This window comes from Dromiciops gliroides, chromosome 1, assembly GCF_019393635.1.
Source record: "Dromiciops gliroides isolate mDroGli1 chromosome 1, mDroGli1.pri, whole genome shotgun sequence".
NCBI lineage: Eukaryota > Metazoa > Chordata > Mammalia > Microbiotheria > Microbiotheriidae > Dromiciops > Dromiciops gliroides.
Window position 1 is genome coordinate 418,729,306 of NC_057861.1, and position 21,019 is coordinate 418,750,324.

Here is a 21,019-nt window from a genome sequence, read left to right on the forward strand (position 1 = left end):
TATCTTCTACCCAGGGAGGCAAATACAGAGGCATCTTAGAGATTTTTTCCACCCTAGAAATTTTGAAAAATATGACCCAACAAAACAGTGGAAATTAGTCGAATATTTTAGAACTACTGGGGATTATTCAGCTCTGAATCCAGTTGTATTCAGGATAGATAAGTAAGCGATACATTTTCCAGACACATTGTCCGTATTTCATAAATATTAATTGAAACAAATCAAATTGAACATGGGAAATTCTGGAAACTGAAGCAATTCTTGTGAAGGTATGACAAAGCAAATCATGAAAAAGAGGGAGTTAGGCTGATGTAAATTCTGTATAGCCAAAGGACAGATCGCATAACTGATTTCTTCTAATGTATATAGTGCTGTGAGCAGAGTTCTAATTCCAGCTCCCTCCTGCAAGGCAGAACTCCTCATTAAAGAATTTGGTGACTTGTGAAAAATCCTCCTTCAGATGTCTGGCACTGCAAGGCACGACCGGGAGATGGCGATCCAGGCCAAGAAAAGGCTTACTACAGCCACAGACCCCATTGAAAGACTTCGGCTCCAGTGCTTAGCCAGGGGCTCAGCTGGTATCAAGGGTCTTGGAAGGTAAGAAGAAAGGAACCAAGAACAGCATGGCATGTTGGGTAGAGTGCTAGACTAACACCAGGGGCAAATCCTGACTTTGCTAATAATTCAGGAATGTGACCTTTTGTCAGACATTTTGAACCATACACTGAGAAAGAAGCAATAACCTCAGGAAAATAATTTATTCTTTCTGAGTCTTAGTTTTTTCTTTCTTTCTTTTTGGTTTGTTTTTGTGGGGCAGTGAGGGTTAGGTGACTTGCCCAGGGTCACACAGCGATTACATGTCTGAGGCTGGATTTGAACTCAGGACCTCCTGAATCCAGGGCCAGTGCTCTACCCACTGTGCCCCCTACCTGCCCTCCCCCCAGCTCTTAGTTTTTTCAATGGCAAAAATGGGGATAATGACACTTTTACTACCTATCTCAATCCAACACACCTCAACTCAAGCACTAATAAAGTACTTGCTATGTGCAGGGTGTCGTTCTAGGTGCTGGAGATGCAAAAAAAGAGCTGATCCAGACCCTGTTCTTGAAGGATATAACAAGATCATAAGGGAAAAGGACATGAAATGAATAACTAGGATACAAACACTCTATGCCATGATGCAATGTCCTGCCATTGTATTAGATGGTGGGGATTCAAAGAGAAGGGTAGACTGTCCTTGCCCTCAGAGAGATTATTTTCTACCTCTGACAGTTGTTGGGTAGAAAGTACCTTGTGATAGTAGTCAGTGTGGAATAATTGGAATGAGGGCTGGCTTGAGAGCTGGAAGATTTGAATTAAAAACCCCAGCCCTGCCGCTTCCTGCCTTTGTGTGACCTCGGGTAAAAGTCACTGACTCACTCTGGGCCTTAGTTTCCTCAGCTGTAAAATGAGGTGATTTGGCTGGATGACCTTCATAATCTCTTTCTATCTTTAAATCTGGGATTTTATGAAACCTTAAAAGCTAATTAGATGTGAGCTGTTACTCTTATTTTGTCCTTTTATCATCCATAAAATAAGGGTGTTGGGTTAGATTATTTCAGAAGACATTTGCAATTTTATGATTTTTTGAGGCCGTATCCAACAGAGATTCTTTGCCATACCTGAAAAGGACTTGGGTGAATACCCCAACCTCTCTAAGAAACAATGTATTATTTCCATCCCTCCCCTTTCCTCTACTCTCTTAAGGGGGGGGGGCAGGGATCAAAACTCTAAGTAGGCTTTGAGTTTATCTTTCTTTGCTCCTTTTTTGGACTCAGAAAGATAGTGAGTTCCAGAAGGGAACCCCACCCCCCAATTTTTGCGTAACTCAGTCATCTTGTAGTCCCATTAAATTGCTCAAATTCAGTGACCTTTGATTCAGTGAATCAATCAACAATAAGCAGGAATTTAGCAAGCATCTATTTACCAAGTACCAGGTACTGTGCTGGGTGCAGGGAAAACAAAAGACAAAAAAGCCCAAACAAATGAATACAGACACACACACACACACACACACACACACACACACACACACACACAGAGGCAATCTTTTCTCTAAAGCACATATGATCTATGTTCACACAGGGCAAAAGTAGATGTCTTTGGTTCTCTTGGCAACCATATAACTTTCACACCAAGAGCTACACACACACACACACCAGGCACCTGAGGAACTTCTTGGAACACTGAGGCATTTCCTGCTGGGTCTGACAGCTGCTGGGCATGGAAGGGAGGGTGCTTGCTTTGGGAGGCTTTAGAGCATCTCTGTGCATTGGTCAGTGGGCTATGTCTATGTCTATGCAGTTCCTCCAGTGAATCAGAGCACAGCACACAATGCAGAAACCAAAGGAAAGATTTGAATATGAAAAACAGGTATTTGAGGGAGGCCCTGGGTCCAGGGAGAATAGCAAATAGGTTTTTGCAGGTCAGAGAAAGATGTTTGTACTCCAGTCTTCACATAGGGTTGGGGCTCTGGGGTTCAAGGCTTATACTGTAAGTTTGCAGCGACAGCAACTGCTGGATCTGTAGATTAAGTCCAGGCATGTCCTGTGTGAAGATGAAAGGTTGAGACAAGGCTACCTATTTTTAATGTTGCAGTGCTAAGGCACCAGAGTCACCGTCATTATTTTGTCGGGCAGAATCCATCTTAAGGTTCCCCTTCCTGGTGGAAATCTAACTCATCCTTGTTCACTGCCCCCTAATCACTGTCAAACATTCCATAGAGCTGGGTGAGGCGGTACCATGGTGGTGTTATCTCCCATCTAAAGCACTGAGGCACGATTTAGCTTGTTTGCACCACGAGTACAAGAACTGTGCTTTTCATAGCTTTTTTTACCCACTTCAGTACCTCAAATAACTCATATTTATAAAGCATTTTGTGGTTTGTGAAGCGTTTTACAAATTCTCAGATGAACCTCCATCAAATGCTGTGAAACAGGTATTATTTTATAGATGAAGAAACTAAAGCCCAGAGACATGGAGACTTGCCCAGGGTCACACAGCTAATAAATTCCTGAGGCAGGATTTGAATCTTCCTTCCTGACACCAAGTATGGCATACTAAGCTGCCTGGTACACAGTATGTTTCTTCTCCTTCTCCTTCTCCTTCTCCTTCTCCTTCTCCTTCTCCTTCTCCTTCTCCTTCTCCTTCTCCTTCTCCTTCTCCTTCTCCTTCTCCTTCTCCTTCTCCTTCTCCTTCTCCTTCTCCTTCTCCTTCTCCTTCTCCTTCTCCTTCTCCTCCTCCTCCTCCTCCTCCTCCTTCTCCTCCTCCTTCTCCTTCTCCTCCTTCTCCTTCTCCTTCTCCTTCTCCTTCTCCTCCTTCTCCTTCTCCTTCTCCTTCTCCTTCTCCTTCTCCTTCTCCTTCTCCTTCTCCTTCTCCTTCTCCTTCTCCTTCTCCTTCTCCTTCTCCTTCTCCTTCTCCTTCTCCTTCTCCTTCTCCTTCTCCTTCTCCTTCTCCTTCTCCTTCTCCTTCTTCTCCTTCTCCTTCTCCTTCTCCTTCTCCTTCTCCTTCTCCTTCTCCTTCTCCTTCTCCTTCTCCTTCTCCTTCTCCTCCTTCTCCTTCTTCTGGCAATTGGGGTTAAATGACTTGCCCAGGGTCACACAGCTCTTACGTGTCAAATGTCTGAAGCTGGATTTGAACTCAGATCTTCCTATCTCCAGGACTGGTGCTGTATCTACTGTGCCACTTAGTTGCCCCCCACAAAACATTCTTAATAAATGCCTATTGACTTGACTAGATATACTGTACCTTAATTCTCTGTTCCTAGAGGAAACAAGGAGGTTCACTTTCTGTTGGTTGCTCTATCCAAATGCTTCCCTTTGTATTTTCTACTAATGTGTCCTTTAGGCCCCTTGTAGCTATAAATCCTGTGATTCTATGAAATACAAAAGACATAAAAGCCTGGCCTTGTTACTTGTAGCAACAGAGAAAAGAAGGCTTTTCTCAGGGACCCTTAAATGAGGGGTTACATGGTAGAATGCCTGGGGGACCAGCCTTGGAGTCTGAACCTGGCTTCCAGACCTGTCTCTGAGGCACAATTACTGTCTGGTCCTTCACTAATTATTTAATTTTTTATTACCGCCAAGCAATTCTCTAAGCTTAACTTGTCAATGAGTTGCTGATCTTAGTTGAGGAATGTATTTTGCCACTGGGAGCATCCCCATGTTAGAGGAAGGAAGACTGAACATTCTTTTGGAGACAGAAAATCATGGATTAGTTATTTCCTTTTCTTCTAAGCTGATTGATATGGGTAGGTAAGAGTCAGTCAGAGACAGTATTTATCAAGAAGTAATGAATTCTCCTCAATTCAACAAACATTTATTAATCCTCTGTAACACCTCCAACTTAAAATTAATTGAGCATGAATAAAACTTAACCCTTCTGAATGCAAATTATGAATGTGCTATTAGTTAATGGCTTTTTGTTGTTGTTATTTAGTGATATCCAACTGTGATCCCATTTGGGATTTTCTTGGCAAAGTTACTGGAGTGGTTTGCCATTTCTTTCTCTAGTTGATTTTACAGAAGAGGAGACTGAGGCAAAGAAGATTAGGTGACTTTCCAGGGTCACACAGATAGTAAGTGTCTGGAGTTGGATTTGAACTCAGGTGTTCCTGAGTCCAAGCCCAGTGCTCCACCCACTGAGCATTGTAAAGGGACAAGAGCATCACAGAACTGGAAAGGACTCAGGGGATGATCTGGCTGACCTTGTACCAGAACAGAAATCTACAGAATCAGTGGTAAATGGTTAGCTAGGCTTTACGTGAAGGCCTCAAGTAGGGGTGGGGTGAGGAACCTATTCATTACTTCCTGGGACAAACTCATTCCGCTGTTTGGAAAAATGTTCATACATCGAGTCTAAATCTGACTCTCTGCAACTTCTACTCATTGTTTCTAGCACTGTGCTTTGAGGACAGACAGGACAAATTCAGCCATGCTGGGCTACCTGCTACACCTCACACATAAGATCTTCCGTCTCCATACCTTGCTCTCCATACACACATGGAATGCACTCCCTCCCTACCCCTTTCACTTAGAATCTCTAGTTTCTTCCAGAGTTTAGCTTAATCTTCATTTCCTACTGTCCATGATCTCCAACCCCCGATGCAAACTCCTTTCCCTGGAAATTAATTTGTATTTGCTTCTTGTATCTCTTCTATTTCTTTATCTATGTATATGTTCTTTGCTCTACCAAATATAAACTCCTGGAGGGCAGGGAGATGTTTTTGTCTTTGACCTTCAACACCTGACACAGTTCCTGAGCTGTAATTGAAGTTTAAAAAATGCACTCCTTGGGGGGCTTCTAGGTGGCGTAGTGGATAAAGCACCGGTCCTGGATTCAGGAGTACCTGAGTTCAAATCTGGCCTCAGACACTTGACACTTACTAGCTGTGTGATCCTGGGCAAGTCACTTAACCCCCATAGCCCTGAAAAAAAAATTTAAAAATGCACTCCTTGATTGACTGACTACCAGAAGTCTCATCTTTTTTGTATAATACTCTTTAAATACTTGAAGACAGTGATCACATCCCCTTAAGTTTTCTCATTTTCCATTCTCCTGGACAGGATAGTTTGACCATTATAACTCGGAAGGCTACCAAACTCTCTAAGGCTTATACTGTCAGAACTATTTGTTGTGGCCCATTTGGGTGGTTTGGTCTTCATTTCAAGCCAGTTTTTTTTTTTTTTTAGAATGGTTCTCTTCATCCAGGAATGGACTTAACACGTATGCATTAGAAAAAAAACTGCTCTTGTGGCTCGATATCCTTTTAGGAAGATGAACATCAGCAGGGAGGCATTGTGGGGAGGTGGAAAGCATGCCAGATAGGTAGGCAGAGAACTTGGGTTTGAATCCTGACTCTACTTCTTATAAGCTACTGTAACTTTAGGCAAATTACTTAATGTTTATTCACCTCAGTTCCCTCATCTTAAGTGAGGGGGATGGACTAGATGACTTCTAACATCCTTTCCAACTCTAAATCTTGGATTCTAGGATTATCAAGGACCTAATTCCTGCATAGTTTGGTTTCCTGCCTATGGGTGGTAGGCATTGCTGCATTCTCCCAAATAGAAGACAGGCAACCACAATGTCTTTTAGCTAATGGCTCATCTCATGAGGGGCAGCTGTGTGGTGCAGTAGATAGATCACTGGCCTTAAAGTTGGGAGGACCAAAGTTCAAATCTCACCTCAGGCACTTATTAGCTGTGTGACCCTGGGCAAGCCACTTAACCCCAATTGCCTTAAACATCTGGAGTGATTTCCAGTCATTCTGATCTATAGCTTGCCACTAGACCCAGGTGGCCATGGAGGAGAGAGTGAGGTCAGTGACCTTGCACAGCCCTCCCTCACTTAAATCCAACTCAGTGTAAACCATAATATCACCCTGATGTCATCATGGTCCTTTTCAAGAGCGAAGGACAAACAACATTTCAGGAAGGTAACTTGTAGCATGTCGTGTATGTGTCTTATTTTAAGTTCCATTTACTTCTGAAAAAGTGTAGAGATTTTTTTTTCTCAGTTTGGTCAGACAAGACAGAACAGAGGGCTAATACTAGTGAGTTTTGCAAAGTACTTTACATGTGTACATTATCTCCTTTCTAAGGTGTCTATATTTTTATGATGAAAAACCTTGATGTTGGTTTCCTTTTTTCTTTTTTTGGTACTCCCACACCTATTTTGCTCTTAGTGTCTGTGTGTATGTGTTTGTATGTGTGTGTTTTCTTCAGAGTATTTCGGATAATGGATGATGATAACAGCCGAACCATTGACTTCAAAGAGTTCATGAAAGGGTTAAATGATTATGCTGTGGTGATGGAAAAAGAAGAAGCTCAAGAACTCTTCAGTCGATTTGATAAAGATGGAAATGGGAAAATAGATTTTAATGAATTTCTTCTCACATTAAGGGTAAGTATCAGAGCAGGGGTAAATACATCTGTACTTGGCTTTCCAACTTTTTGGGCTATAGTTTGGTTTTTTTCTCTGGTATCTGTTGGTACACAATGAAGGACATCAAGGGGGAAGACAGGAGAATTCTGGTTGGGAACTTCTAAGCCTTACCATCCATCATTTGGACCATTCATGGATATGGAGATACTTTTTAAGCCCTGGAGACAGTAATTGAACTCATCACACTCAGTAAACAATGCTTTACTATTAGGTTTGCAATTGTTTTTCTCTTCCCATAGCCCCCAATGTCCAGAGCCAGGAAGGAGGTCATTATGCAGGCCTTCCGGAAGTTAGACAAGACAGGTGATGGAGTGATAACAATTGAGGATTTACGTGGGGTGTATAATGTCAAACACCATCCAAAGTACCAGAATGGAGAATGGACAGAGGAGCAAGTTTTCAGAAAATTTCTGGATAACTTTGATTCACCCTATGACAAGGATGGATTGGTAAGTGAAAGGGCTGAAGCAAGGCGGGCTTGGTTAATTCAATTCTCATTAGTAAATGTGAAAAGGGACCTGTGAGTTTAGAACCAAACCAATTATCCATCATATCTGGCTGTGAATAGGAAGCAAGCAAGCAAGGAAGTTCTGTACCAAAGTTTTTAACATGTTGACAAATACTGAAGTACTAAAAATAACTAACGCAGCCAGATACATTGTCAGCATAGCCACAGAGGGAAAACTCTGTTATCTGATCTTCATGCATGGTCAGGAAAGTGCTGCTTTGTTTAATTATACATTATTCTGATTAACAAAGAGTTACCATAGGTACCATCCATGGATGATCAGTTTCTCAAGAATTGGAAGGCAGTAAAATGGGTTCAACCTTGAAGACACTCACTATCCTCACCATGTTTTAATTGCCACATGATCTAATCTTTCTGAGCATGATTCTGAAGACATTTCAATATCTTTAGTTCCTCTAAGTCACCATTACCAATTTTGACTACATTGTAGAGAGAAGAAAGTAGCATCTCCCAGAGTGGTCCTTAGCCCAAATTTGTAATTACTTTCTGTTCCCATTGCTTGCTCATAATGTACATCTTAAAGACTTGATTTCCTGGGGAAATAAATATTTTCATTTAATAGCATGCCAACACAGAGAAAGCAAAAAAAAAAAAGGCAAATAATTTCAGCTCCTATCACTGATTTCCAGATTGAAAAAAATGGGATACATACTATAGTCATGTTTCCCCAGACTTCCTCCTGCCCTTTGGTTTTCTTATAACAGCAGCTGAGAAGTTTCTTCCGAGTAGGGTGTTAGGAACCCTAGGGCCCTCCCTGAAAGGGACCTTAGATGTCATCTATCTGCTCCCATCCCCTCCTTTTATAGATGAGAAAATGGAGATCCTGAGATTCATAGAACTGGTAAAAGTGTAAAAGGAACCTCTCTTTCACTGGGGGAGGGGTGTGTTCTAAAAGAATAGTTTGACAGGAAGGAAAAAATGGAGGTGGGGAAAAGGAGAAATATATTGTCTTCTGAAGAAATTTCCCCCAGTTTCCCCTAGAAACCTGTGGTGAGACTTTATTACTAGACTAGCAGCCTCCAGCATTATGGACAAAAGAGGCAGTAGAGTCTTTTAAATAAACAATATTTCTTTTAGTTCAGAAAAGTACTTCAGAATGATAGAAAGTACTTTTAGTACTTTCCTCATTCTGCCACTAGCCATATGACTTTGGATAAGTCACTTTAGAAAATCTGATCTCAGTTTCCTCATCTTTAAAATAAGGGGCATTGGCTAGATGATGTTGAAGATCCCTTCTGACCTGAAACTTATTTAGCCAGGAACTATTTTACTCATTGGTTCAACCAATTGTATCGATTTTCCCTGTTGAGTATTCAGTTTAACTTTTGAAGTATAGAGGTAAAAATCTAGGATGACATATTATCCCTCACTTGAAAGAACTCTTTACTTTTGTGGTAGCTAAAGATACCAGAAGTAAACATTTTAATATCGGGTTTAAAGTAAACCTTTCTTTAAATATTAGAAGTATTCCTGAAAATTTTCATCCAAAACAAACTTTTTTGAATTGCACCATGTTTTAAAGGTACTAGGGAAACTCACCCTATGGAGGAATCCTCTTGAAAAATAAGCTATCAGCCCCAGATTTTGTTTTACATTGGGTTCTTTTAGAGCGAGGCATGCTTTTATGGAATAGCCACCAAATTTTGAAGTTTAAGAAATAGTACAGTTATCCCTTCTACATCATGACTTTCCCTATTGTGGTTTTGATTTAATGAGGGTTGGCACGAAAAATTAAATGGAAATTTTTGGGAGTTTTGCAGAAGCTGCAGACAACATGTGAAAGCCAGTAGACAACACAGAAAAAGTTTAGAAACTCAGAAATGCATAAAATATGTATCGTGTTGCATGATATCAACACCCCATAATAGAAAAAGAAAAAATTCAGATATCCTCTCTGTCATGATGGGAGGGCCCCCAAATTTTTGCCTTGATCCATGATTGTGAGGGGTGCTTTTGGGGGGACACTGCCCCCCTCATCTCCTCATTGTGGAAGGGATAACTGTAATACAAAGGCAGAAGAAGGGCTAGACAGAGAGTTAGAACATAAAGACTGAGAAATCTAAAAGAGGATATAGTAGGGGACAACAGGACAAAGATATCTGAAAAACCAAATGAGGAGAGTGTTGAGTACAATAATTAAACCACAGGGGAAACCAAACTATTAGCAGAGAGGGGTCTGGGCGGAAGTTGACATTTTAAGAAGGAGTATGCAAATTGGTTATTATATAAATAAGCCATTAGTGAAGCTAACAGCTCAGATAATAGTGCTTTTAAATTTTGCTGGATCCTATTCCCCTCCATTGATGATAACAAAGTCACTGACAAACGGTGAATTCTGAGATATCTAACCAACATTTTCTCTTTCTCTTTCTCTAGTTACTCTTGGATTTCTTGGAGGCTCTGCTCTGTGAATTATTCAGACCCATTTTTTGTGTCCTCCTCCTTCCTGTTTTAGGTGTTCTGTCTCTTCCTCTCTCTTGTCCTCATTAGCACTTTCATTAGAAAGAAACAACGATAAAATTTAAATCTTAGTAGCTGTAGAGATTTAAAACACATCAAAATGAAATAGAAGAGCAGGTTGCAGCTATGGGCTGCAGAGGGGTTTGAAAAAATTCCTCTCTGAATCTCAGGTGTTCCTGCCATCCTTATTCCTTAAGGTGTAATTGAGGGATGACTAGAAATGTGAATTTCTTAGATAGCTACTCTTTCTACTCATATAAATGATGGTACTCTGAGTTGAATCCATTGGTAAAGTTAGTCAAAAAGTCAAGAAAATAAGTTAGATAATTGGTTGGAATTTGATGACTTTCCCCACCCCCAGTCCCCCAAACCAATCGCTCAAATACTGAAACTGGTAATATCTACAGATCTGTCCTACAAAGGCTTTCAAAAAGTAAGTTGGTCTAAACTCCAAACTTAGATGAAGGCTCTCATCAGCTTAATAAAACTGAGCATAAGCACACATATGAAATTGAAAAACAAACACCAGAAGCCAGTTTTGTCTTCTGCTTGCCATAGAATGAGACATTTGCTTTTTATGAAAGCAGATAATAGAAGATCTGGAATTCTGTTTCAGCACTTAGAACTAAACTCCAGTCTTTCAAAGGCAGAAAATCACTTTCCCTTGCTTAGCCTACCATAGCAACAATCCATTCCATTTCAGTTATGTCTCCCAATGACAATCTTAACCATAGTTAAGAAAGAAAATTAGTTGTGTTTTGAGTAGCAGTCTCATATTTTCAACAGGCATGCTCTTGATCTTAAAGCAAGATGTCATTGATGGTGTACCACTTTTTAAAAAAAATCTAAATTGGCCTAGAAATTGTTAAGCCTTCTTTCTTTATTCTTGTTATCCTTCTCTCCTCCTTCAGCTTTTCCCTTGAAAAGGCACATTTCCTTTGGAAAGTGTTTTTTCTCACACACTCTTTACTGTCCATTACTGGATTCTCTTATTTCAGGTCCATTCCTTAGCTGCTCTAACTTGAAAGCCTTTTGGATTCCAATCTTTCTTCTTTTATATCTAGGTAATGCAGCATGAGATTTGAAGATTTCCCTTTCTGTTTTAAACTTTGCCACTACAGGTTACGCCAGAGGAATTTATGAACTACTATGCGGGAGTGAGCGCATCGATAGACACCGATATCTATTTCATCATCATGATGACAACTGCATGGAAACTCTAAATGTATGAGCTGGGGAACTGGGGTTCTCTTTCCAATGACTTGCTCCCAAGTGACTAACATATGCTGACCAGTGCAATCATATTTACTTCCATTTTTATCCTCATATCACCCAGGAGAGTATTGTTATAGGATGAGATAAGGGCAAAACCCAGAGACCTGGTAACTCAAACTTTTAGGTTGAGATGTTTGCCATAGATCCTTTCCCCACTCTTCCCAGATATTCTAATTCTGTATGGAAAAGCTGATCAGTTTTAGTTGCTGTAAATCTTCAATTGGTTTCTTCTAACAAGTTGTTTTTCCTCTGCAACAGAAGGAGAAAATGTATTTCAGTTTTGCAGTAAAAAAAATATTTAATATTTTTGTTGTTGTTATCACGCTCTATAGCTTGAGTGCAGGCTTCTAGAGGGCAGAAGACAGAAGACAATTTTTTTTAACCTTTCTTTGTGTTCTGGGTGCTTAGCACTATTCCTGACGTATAGTAAGTATTCAGTGAATGCTTGTTGATTGATTGCATGATCTCAAATAGCAGCAGACAGATTTTAGGGGAAAGAACAGGTACAATGAAGAGAATCCTGGTTCTGGAAGCAAAGGACCCTGAGTTCCCTTCGTGCCCATGTTGCTTCTACCTTTATTACCCAGAGTAAATGATTTAATACCTCCTAGAATCTGTTTCTACATAAAATGAGGGAGCTGGACAAGATGGCTCTTGAGGTTTCTTCCTATTCTAGATCTATGAGACTGAATAACAATTTGGTGAAATAAATGATTACAGAAGCAAGTTTTCTATGGGTTACTGAAATTTGCTTGTGTAGTGATGAACACATGAGACATCTTGCCTTTTGCAAAGAAAAGAAATTGAAAAGAAAGCCTACATGTTCTCTGGCTCGCAGCCCACAGAGTGTGGGCACCAGTTGGCATTGTATCACTTGGTTCCCTGGGTTCTAGATGCTGTTTCCTGATGCTGGATGGGCCTTGCTCCTCTGATCTGCTGTTGCCTATTTAGCCAGAGAGTGACTCATCACAAGGACTAGGTGGTGGATATGATCTTTGTCTTCCTCAGTTCTGTTTTGTTTCCTGTTTTACAGGGGTTTGGGGAGTCGCTATCAGATCTCTGCTAACCAATGTTTGTGGTGCTGGGAGGTGTATCTCATCAAATTCAATAACCTCCTTTCTTACAGTTTAAATCCTGGGCCCCATGACTCAAAAATTCAGAGTAGGCTACCTTACACTCTGTTAATAATTATCTTTCTTATTCCCTTGAGAAGAATCCTTTTCTTCAAATGACACAATGTATTTAACAAGCTTTTCAAACCATAAGGCTAACATGAAAATACAAGCTATTATCATTATTAGTAAGCAACTAGATGGCACAGTGGATAGAGCACTGGGCTTGGAGTCAGGAAAACTCATCTTCCTGAGTTAAAATCTGGCCCCTGACACTTAGTAGCTGTGTGACCCTGGGCAAGTCACTTAACCCTGTTTGCCTCAGTTTTCTCATATGTAAAATGAGCTAGAGAAGGAAATGGTAAACCACTCTAGTATCTTTGCCAAGAAAACCCCAAATGGGGTCATGAAGAGTCAGACATGACTGAAAACGACTGAACAACAACAAAAATCATTAGTGGTAGCAGTGGTGGTGCTTAACCTTGAAATAAAAAGGCAGCATAACATTTACCTCTAGGGCTCCCAGCAAAGTCTGGAATTCTCTTTTTGTTTAGCATTATACCTTGTACAGGTAGGTGTAAGGAGGGAGAAAAATGAACAATCTTTTTCAGAACTCTCCAGTACTTTTCCTTAAACATTTTCGGTTTGCTAAATGTTCATATTTTAAAAAACATATTCTTTGTCTTAGTGTTGAGGTGTCAGTTTCAAAAAGAGAATGCCTAGCAACTTACCTGGCATGTTGGGTATGTGTCACAGATATCAATCAGCTAGGCAAGCAATTAAAATGTTTAAAAAAATGCATGACATTAGCAGCCTCAGCTGTCCAGCTTTATCATGGTGTTAGGCTGCCTGAAGTAGAGAAGGCCAAGAGCAGCAAGAAGAAAGAATAAAAGCATTTCCTAGCTAATGACTGGCATCTCATTCTTCAAAGTATCAGTCAATGGCCAGTTGGCAGGAGGGGCTGACTGCCCTTAGGTATTCTTAAGTTGCAGGGGGAGAGCCAGGCAACCTCTGAGACAACCTAGCACCCTGCCCTAGTGGGGCCTTACAGTTTAAGATCAATAATTTGATTTCATTGCAAGAGAAATGGCCTTCCTATGGGGTACACAGGTGTGATTTGTTGTTTGAAGTGAAATGCTGCCTGTGACAGACACTGTCTTGTTCATAGGCTGGGCAACCTTATGAAGCCAAATTAAATTGTCAGTCAATAAATAAATAATTTCAGGAGATTCTTTTTCTTTTTTTTTTTCTATTGGTGAGGCAGTTGGGGTTAAGTGACTTGCCCAGGGTCACACAGCTAGTAAGTGTCAAGTGTCTGAGGCCAGATTTGAACCCAGGTCCTCCTGAATCCAGGGCCAGTGCTCTATCCACTGTGCCACCTGCCTGCCCCAGGAGATTCTTTCTTGAACATTATTACTGGTCATATGAAAGCCAAATGTCAGTTGTTAATTTGTTAATGGTTGTATCGCTGCAGATCCCAGGATTACAGTATGATCATAGATTTAGAACTAGAAGAGGTCTCAGAGATCATCTAGTCTTCCAGGAATTTACTTGGGGTAGAATTCCTGGAGGGGTTGGGAGAAGAAGGTTTACTATTAGATATTTTCCTCTTTTAACTAGTCTTAGCTGGATGCGAAATTCAGTTGTTTTTATGTTTCTGAAGGACTGCAGGTGCTGTCTGCACCAGTACCCTGCAGCAGAGCCCTGACTACCAAGCCCTAGTTTAGGTCTGCCTAGAAGGAGAGCCTGATGTCCTGTGTACAGGCTAGAGGATGATTTTGCCCATGTCTTGGACTTAGGATGCCAAAGGAGAGAAAGAGTGAATACAAAGCAAACCACTCACTATTAGGGTCTAGTTGCTCACAGGAGGCAGGGAAGAAGTATGAAAAACATAAACAATTTCTTTCTGAGCACAGCTAGACTTTTGAATGCAAACACTGAGCTGTGTCTGCACAAAGAAAGTCTAAGTTCGAGATATCAGATTGTGAACCTGATGGAGGGAGATAGGGTGGTGTAAGTCAAAGAGCCCTACTTGTCCTCAGAGCTGGTAATAGTCTCATTTTTTTTTCTCTTGACCTGTATAGACATAAAAGTAGAAAATGATTCCTCCTTTCCCACAGTGCCTGTGGACTTCAGGCTATCACTGGGTTTACCTTGAACCAAGCGCAAAGATCCTGGTAACCACAGTATTTCTGGTCCCGGGTATGGGGTTCCAATTGCAGCTTCATAAAAGGCTCAGAATGCTTTTCTGACTAACAAACCCTTTCTGAGACAAATCTTTCTTCGGGATTTGCCTCCCCCTCCCCTTCTTTTTTTTGGTCCAATGCTGTCACTTTATTTATACAGGACACTCCATGTGAGGAAGCTTTTTCTACCGACACAAGACTACATTTTCCAGATTAGAAAAGAAAGTCCAAGAGAGTTTAAGTAACTTGCCTAAGATTTCACAGGTAGTAAGTGCTAATGGCAGAATCAGGACCCAAATCCTTTGACACCAAATTTAGTGTTCTTTTGAATGCACACACAGCCTCTGAGGTCATCTAATTGATCTCTCCCCACCCCTGCCCTCCCCTTCCCAAGAGGTGAAGAAACTGCTAGTTTTTGAAAAAATTAAGTGCAACTAATTCACTAGTATGATTTTTGCCTATAAAATATAAAGGAATGACTTCTAGTGACAGCAGAAGGAAAAGGAAGGATAGGTCCAAAACTAGGAGATGAGAGAACTGTGAAAGCTATGGATTCTTCTTGGCACTCTCAGTGTGGGCAGTGAGTTGTGGTGAAACAGTTCTTTTGATCAAAGCTGCCTGAGCGTCCTCCTTGCTTTATGCACCTGCTTCATCCTGTGATGTTTAAAAAATTCGACAGACATAGTTTCTGGGTAATTTAACAATTTTATTAATAAGGCTAGCATTTTATGAATGAGAGGTCAGTGGCATTCTTGAATGCCAAAGACCCTCATGGTGGCAGTCTCACAACTCATATGCCCTTGGATGTTCCTGAGGGTGGCAATCAACTCTGGTTAACAATTAATGAGAACGTGAATATTATAATGAGATGTGGGCTCATTCTAATGAGGGTCTTGGGGGGAGGTGACTTAGATCACCCAAGTCTTGGTCAAAGAGACATAAATTTCCATATCATCTGACAAAAGGGAGGATCCACATTTTCCCAGATGTATCTGAGTAAACACAATGAGCAGGAATCCTTCCATTAGCCTACTGTCTTTGATTAGATCTTCAGCCTGGGTAAGTCTTAGAGAAAGATTTCCACACTGGTTGATTTCTGGATGAGGAAGTAGAAAAGGGGGAAAACCCTGGTTCTAATTCAATAATTAGTTATTAAATACAAGAAAGAAATAGTCATTTCTCAATTCAAACTCTTCCATCTTCCAAATTTAGTGGGAGGCCTCCATTAGAGCATAGCACAACCCAGTGACAGTGGCAGTAAACATCATTATGGATTCGGGTTTTGGAAGTAGCTCATGACTGCCAGAAAGGTACAGTGTATTATATACTATGAGAAAAATGACCTGGAAATAATAGGATCTATCAGACCTTAAACTCTCTGTTTCTCTCCCTCTACAATTTTTACCTAAACCAAATTGGGTGCTTTATTTCTCTAGCAGTTTTTAAAAAAATAAAAGGTATAAAAATGAACTGACCAAGCATCTGGATTTACAAAATCCTATAGAACTTAGTGCCTAGCCTGGCTAGTCCCATTGGGTTCCAATGGCAATTGGCCAGCTCAAGGACAGCGGTCTCATACCTTGAAGACTCAAATCATCTCACATGAATCTACCCATGCCATTATCATTGACATTAAATTGTGCCAAGATGCTGATCTTAAGCTTGAAATTAGTTGAGCTGCTCTTCTCTTAGAAACTACAATGCAAGCAATTTGGTGGAGACTTGAAGTGGAAGTTTCAAGTTATGCCTCAAAGCAGAATTCAGACCCACAGCTGAACACAAGTCATAATGGGGGACCCTTTTTAATCTAAAAATGAAAATAATATCTAGCATTTATATAACATTATAAGCTTTGCAAAGCACTTTATAAAGATTAACTCATTTTATCCTCACAACAACCATTATTACCTCCATTTTACAGATGAAGAAACTGAGGCAGTGTTGGTGGCTGGATTTGAACTCAGGTCTTCCTGACCCCAGGTCCAGCAATCTATTCACTGTGCTGCCTACAAAGAACTAGAAAAATAACATAAAATAGACATCAGTGACTGAAATTTATATAGTATCTACTTTGTGGTTTTCCAAACACTATTTGCATTATCTCCTTGTTTCCATAGCAATCCTGTGAGGGGTTAGTACAGGCATTAGTATTCTTCCACCTCAACAGTAATGACTGTTCCAGTTGGCATGGGCACACTTTACCATCTCATGTCATTTTACGACCTTTAAGATATAGAATTTAGAAATTCTGCTCACTGACTATAAACTCCATCCTTTGACCTCTCCCACTCTCATTCTCTCTAAACTTGGGCTTTGTCTTCATTGTGACTGATGGTCCTAGGATCAATCCCTCTTCCAATTTATCTCTCCCATTTTATTTTCATTTTGCTTCTCATCCACCTTAAACGCCACAGTACTTTAGTATTACTAAAATAGTAGTCAATGGTAGACTTCACTAGTCATCATCCTAGAATGTTTTAAGCCCATACAATTCTCAGTCAACTAATTCCCATTTTTCAGAACTCCCACAATCCAACTCCTCATCCCAGACTGCTAAATACTGCTTTAAAAATAAGCCATGAGGGGGCAGCTCAGTGGCGCAGTGGATAAAGCACCAGCCCTGGATTCAGGAGTACCTGAGTTCAAATCCGGCCTTAGACACTTGACACTTACTAGCTGTGTGACCCTGGGCAAGTCACTTAACCCCCTTTGCCCCGCAAAAAACCCCCCCAAAAGCCATGAAATCTAGCTGATTTTACCTACTATCCACCCTTGGTAAGGTTAGCAATAAATGCACCCTCTTTAGGTTTCAGTTAGTGTAAGCAGATGGAGGAGTGTAGGGGGCAAAGATAAAATGCAAAGGGAAGGGTTAATAATGGACTGGAAGTTCTAATGGGTGCAGTGAAAGGGCCAGGCAGAGGAGGTGAGTGACTGAGGAGGAGATGGGATGAATCAAAGGGGAAAGAGGATGTTGTAAAGAGACCTCAGAGTATTTGCATATGGAAACACATTCTACAAACATAATCTCACCTCAACTACTTACTAGATGTCACTTTACCTTTTAGAGGAACGATAGAAAATAGGGATAATGATAGCACCAGCTTCACGTACAGCAAGGCAGTTATGAGAATCAAATAAGATTATGATGTAAAGTGTTTTGAAAGTGAATAGAAAATGTGTGTCTGCCATTAAATGTCTTTTAAATGCCCTCACAGTGTGCACCTGTAGCATTTAGCAATATTTTGCTGAAATCATCTTCTAGATCCTTAGCCTCAGATGGCCTGATACATATTCGATGTAATAAATATAAATGTAGGGACAGTGATTGAATCTATGACTTACTTGGTATGGAGGGAGAAGGAAAGAAGTATTTATATAGAACTTACTATGTGCCTGCCACTGTGCTAAGCACTTCACAAACATTGGTAAGCTTTGATCATTGATTTGTAGGAAACTCCTGGTGATGAAATTCTTTCACAAAATGCATATTGGCATCTTCAAGTCTTCAAGAGTCTCCTAGAGAAGTAGTGTCAAATTCAAGTAGAAATAGATCTCTGCTGGAGGCATGATGACTTCTTGTTGTTCAGTCTTTTTTTCAGTTGTGTCCCACTTTCCACGACTCCATTTGGGGTTTTCTTGACAAAGATACTGGAGTGGTTTGCCAGCTTATTTTATAGATATGGAAACTGAAGCAAACAGGTTTTAGTGACTTGCCTAAGGTAACACAGCTAGTAAGTGTTTGAGGCTGGATTTGAACTCATGAAGATGAGTCTTTCTGGTTCCAAGTCTAGTCCTCCATCTACTGTATCACCTTGCTGTCCTGTATTGAACTTAGCAAACTACAAATTAACTATCTGTTGTATTTTTGTTTTATTAAGTATTTCCCAATTACATTTTTTTAGTGAGGCAATTGGGTTTAAATGACTTGCCCAGGGTCACACAGCTAGTAAGTGTTAAGTGTCTGAGGCCGGATTTGAACTCAGGTCCTCCTGACTCCAGGGCTGGTGCTCTATCCACTGTGCCACCTAGCTGCCTCTCCCAATTACATTTTAAACTGGTTCTTGGGAGCTACATAAATTGTGTTTTATTTGTTGTTCTATCTCTGAACTGAGAATGGCACTCTGTGCATAATAGGCAGGAAATAAATGTATGTTGAATGAATGAATGGACTTCATTTGTAACACAACCTGATAATTTGTTTCCATATTGTTAACTTATGCTTTGCTGCAGCACTCCCACGTTGACATCTTTCTTCTACTGAGTGACTTTGAAACATTTAATATGCTAACAGTTGTAGGAGCAGGGAGAACACCTTTGGCAATTCTTACTGATGCAGCAGTTTCTTTATTTTTGTAGTTTCAATTTTTAGTTTAGTTCTCCAGATATGTTTCCTCTTCTTCGCTAATACTTTTTTTTTTGTATAATAGTGCTATTCAAAGTGTCATTTCTTGTCCTGATAATGGCTTTGCCAATTCTGGATCAGGATTAGCATGTTGTTTCAATTGAATTGACAGGTGTTGTTTCATTCACTTATATGGATAAAGTACTGTTTAAGTTGAATTCTCTCATTCTTTTTAAACCTGATAACTACTCCATCCCCTCCCCCAACTAAGAATAATAGTTTTGAAAATTTGATGTAATGTTCCTTTCCCTATAAGGCTGGATGGCTTTTGTTCGGTAACCTAAGGAAGTTCCCAGGAAGCCACTGCATATAGCTTTAGGACTTTTGAGGATTAGTGACAGACAATCTTTTTTGATATTGCTAAGGAAGTGGGGTTGAAGTGGGAAGAGGAGCAGAGTTCGGGAGTCCCTCACTCCTTCAACTTCATGTCCCATTGTAGATAGTACAGGTTAATGCAGAGACAGCACCCCATCCTCCCCTCCTTAGTAACAAAATAGAGTTCTCAGGCTTTGCCAGTCAGCTTGTGAAGTCAGAATAGCTACTTTTCTCGAAGCCTACCACCTCTCTTTTGGGTGGCCCTTTCCCTCTTCTCAGCACTTCATGCCTCTAATTGTCATTTCCATCTGTTACCTTTGGGTGGTCAGGGAGTTTCTGTTTCAGTGTCCTGGTGAGTCTTCCCTATATGAACAACATCAGTGTTCAGTTCCCATCTGGATGCTTCCCCCCATTCTCTAAAGGCTCTGCTCTCTGCAAGTTCAAATATTAGCAGGTGCTAATGGGTTAAAGTATTACCTCTTTGAGGTGTGCCCTTTAACAAGTATGTCCCAGAAACCCACTTGGATCTAATATAGAATTGTAGTCATCCCGTGCATTGTGTGGAAATGTATTTATTTATCAGTTGTCCTGTTCATGCACACCATCCTGATTCTGCTTTTGGGTTAGTCAGGTCAAGCAGTAGCATCTCCCACCTACCTTTAACCCAGAATGCTCCTTGCTTGTGCCATTCCCTGACTTTACTTCCCCCTTCCGCTTTTTCTTCTCTTTCATATGCAGGTTTCCCTAGAAGACTTTTTGGACTATTATGCTGGGGTTAGTGCTTCCATCGACAGTGATGCATACTTTATCCTTATCATGCGCAAGACCTGGAGATTGTGACTTTTTGGTTCTTGCTTCTTACTGGAATCAAAGACTGTCCACGGGATGATTTTTGAAAGGATTTCAATTTAATTAATTCTGACAATGATTATGTATGTGAACTTCTGAATGATTTGCCTTTTTTTGTCCTAAGCAGACATTGGCTTAATTTACCTTAAGGAAGTTATGTAACTGCTATTATTTCCTCACAAATAACCAAAAAAACTTATTCTAATCATCAAGAGAGAAAGAACAGAGGCATGGACTTGGCTAATGTTCAAATAAAAGAACCACATTTTAAGCAGCCTTTAAAAATTAAGACTATATCTGTTACCCTATATGGGTCTTCTTTTCCCATCAGGAATCAGCATGAACTGGGGAAAATAATGTATGTTTCATAAATTACTCTAAACTTACTGTGTGTTTCTTAGTGTATCCCTTGAAAATAGTTTCCAAACAACTTGAAGACATACTTCATCCTAGGATTATTCAAAACCAAAACCAAAACCTAACATCTATATTCAGACTTTAAATCATGGTCTCAAATGCACACACAAGGGTTTTACATGGGGACTTAGACACAAATATATGCGCTTGGATGGACCAGGTAAGTAAGGAAAAGTGAGGAGGTACTAGCTCCTTTAGGTGCATTTCCATAAATTCATCCAGCAAGAGATGGAAACCATATGTCGTATCAGTTCATTAGGTTATAAACAAATACAAATACCAGGTCTATGAGGACTCATAGTTTTTGATGCTCTCTCTGGGGCATTAATCTCTGGGACCTGTATTCTATAGTCTTTCTTGAGAAAGTACAAGGTGCGCCTTCTCCATCCCCTCCTTTTTGACAGATGAGAAGACTGAGGTACAAAGAAGTTATGTGACTTGTCTAAGGTCATTCTGCTAGTGGCAGAGGAAGAGTCCTCTGACTCTAGAG

General features: G+C 40.4%; 1 protein-coding gene across 3 annotated transcripts in view; it reads left to right on the forward strand.

Annotated features, from left to right (window-relative positions):
* CAPSL (calcyphosine like) overlaps positions 1-20,762 on the forward strand; it is a 43,251-nt gene extending 22,489 nt beyond the window's left edge. The window contains exons 2-6 of one of the 3 annotated variants that reach the window (XM_043978195.1): positions 461-597; positions 6,765-6,942; positions 7,224-7,433; positions 11,095-11,198; positions 20,002-20,762. In XM_043978195.1, the coding sequence (XP_043834130.1) occupies positions 461-597; positions 6,765-6,942; positions 7,224-7,433; positions 11,095-11,196 (627 nt within the window). In that variant the 3' untranslated portion in view covers positions 11,197-11,198; positions 20,002-20,762. Of the gene's footprint in view, positions 1-409; positions 598-6,764; positions 6,943-7,223; positions 7,434-11,094; positions 11,199-20,001 lie in introns of all 3 variants that reach the window. The other 2 variants (XM_043978193.1, XM_043978196.1) reach the window with 2 other exon arrangements.
* The last annotated feature ends 257 nt before the right edge of the window (positions 20,763-21,019 follow it).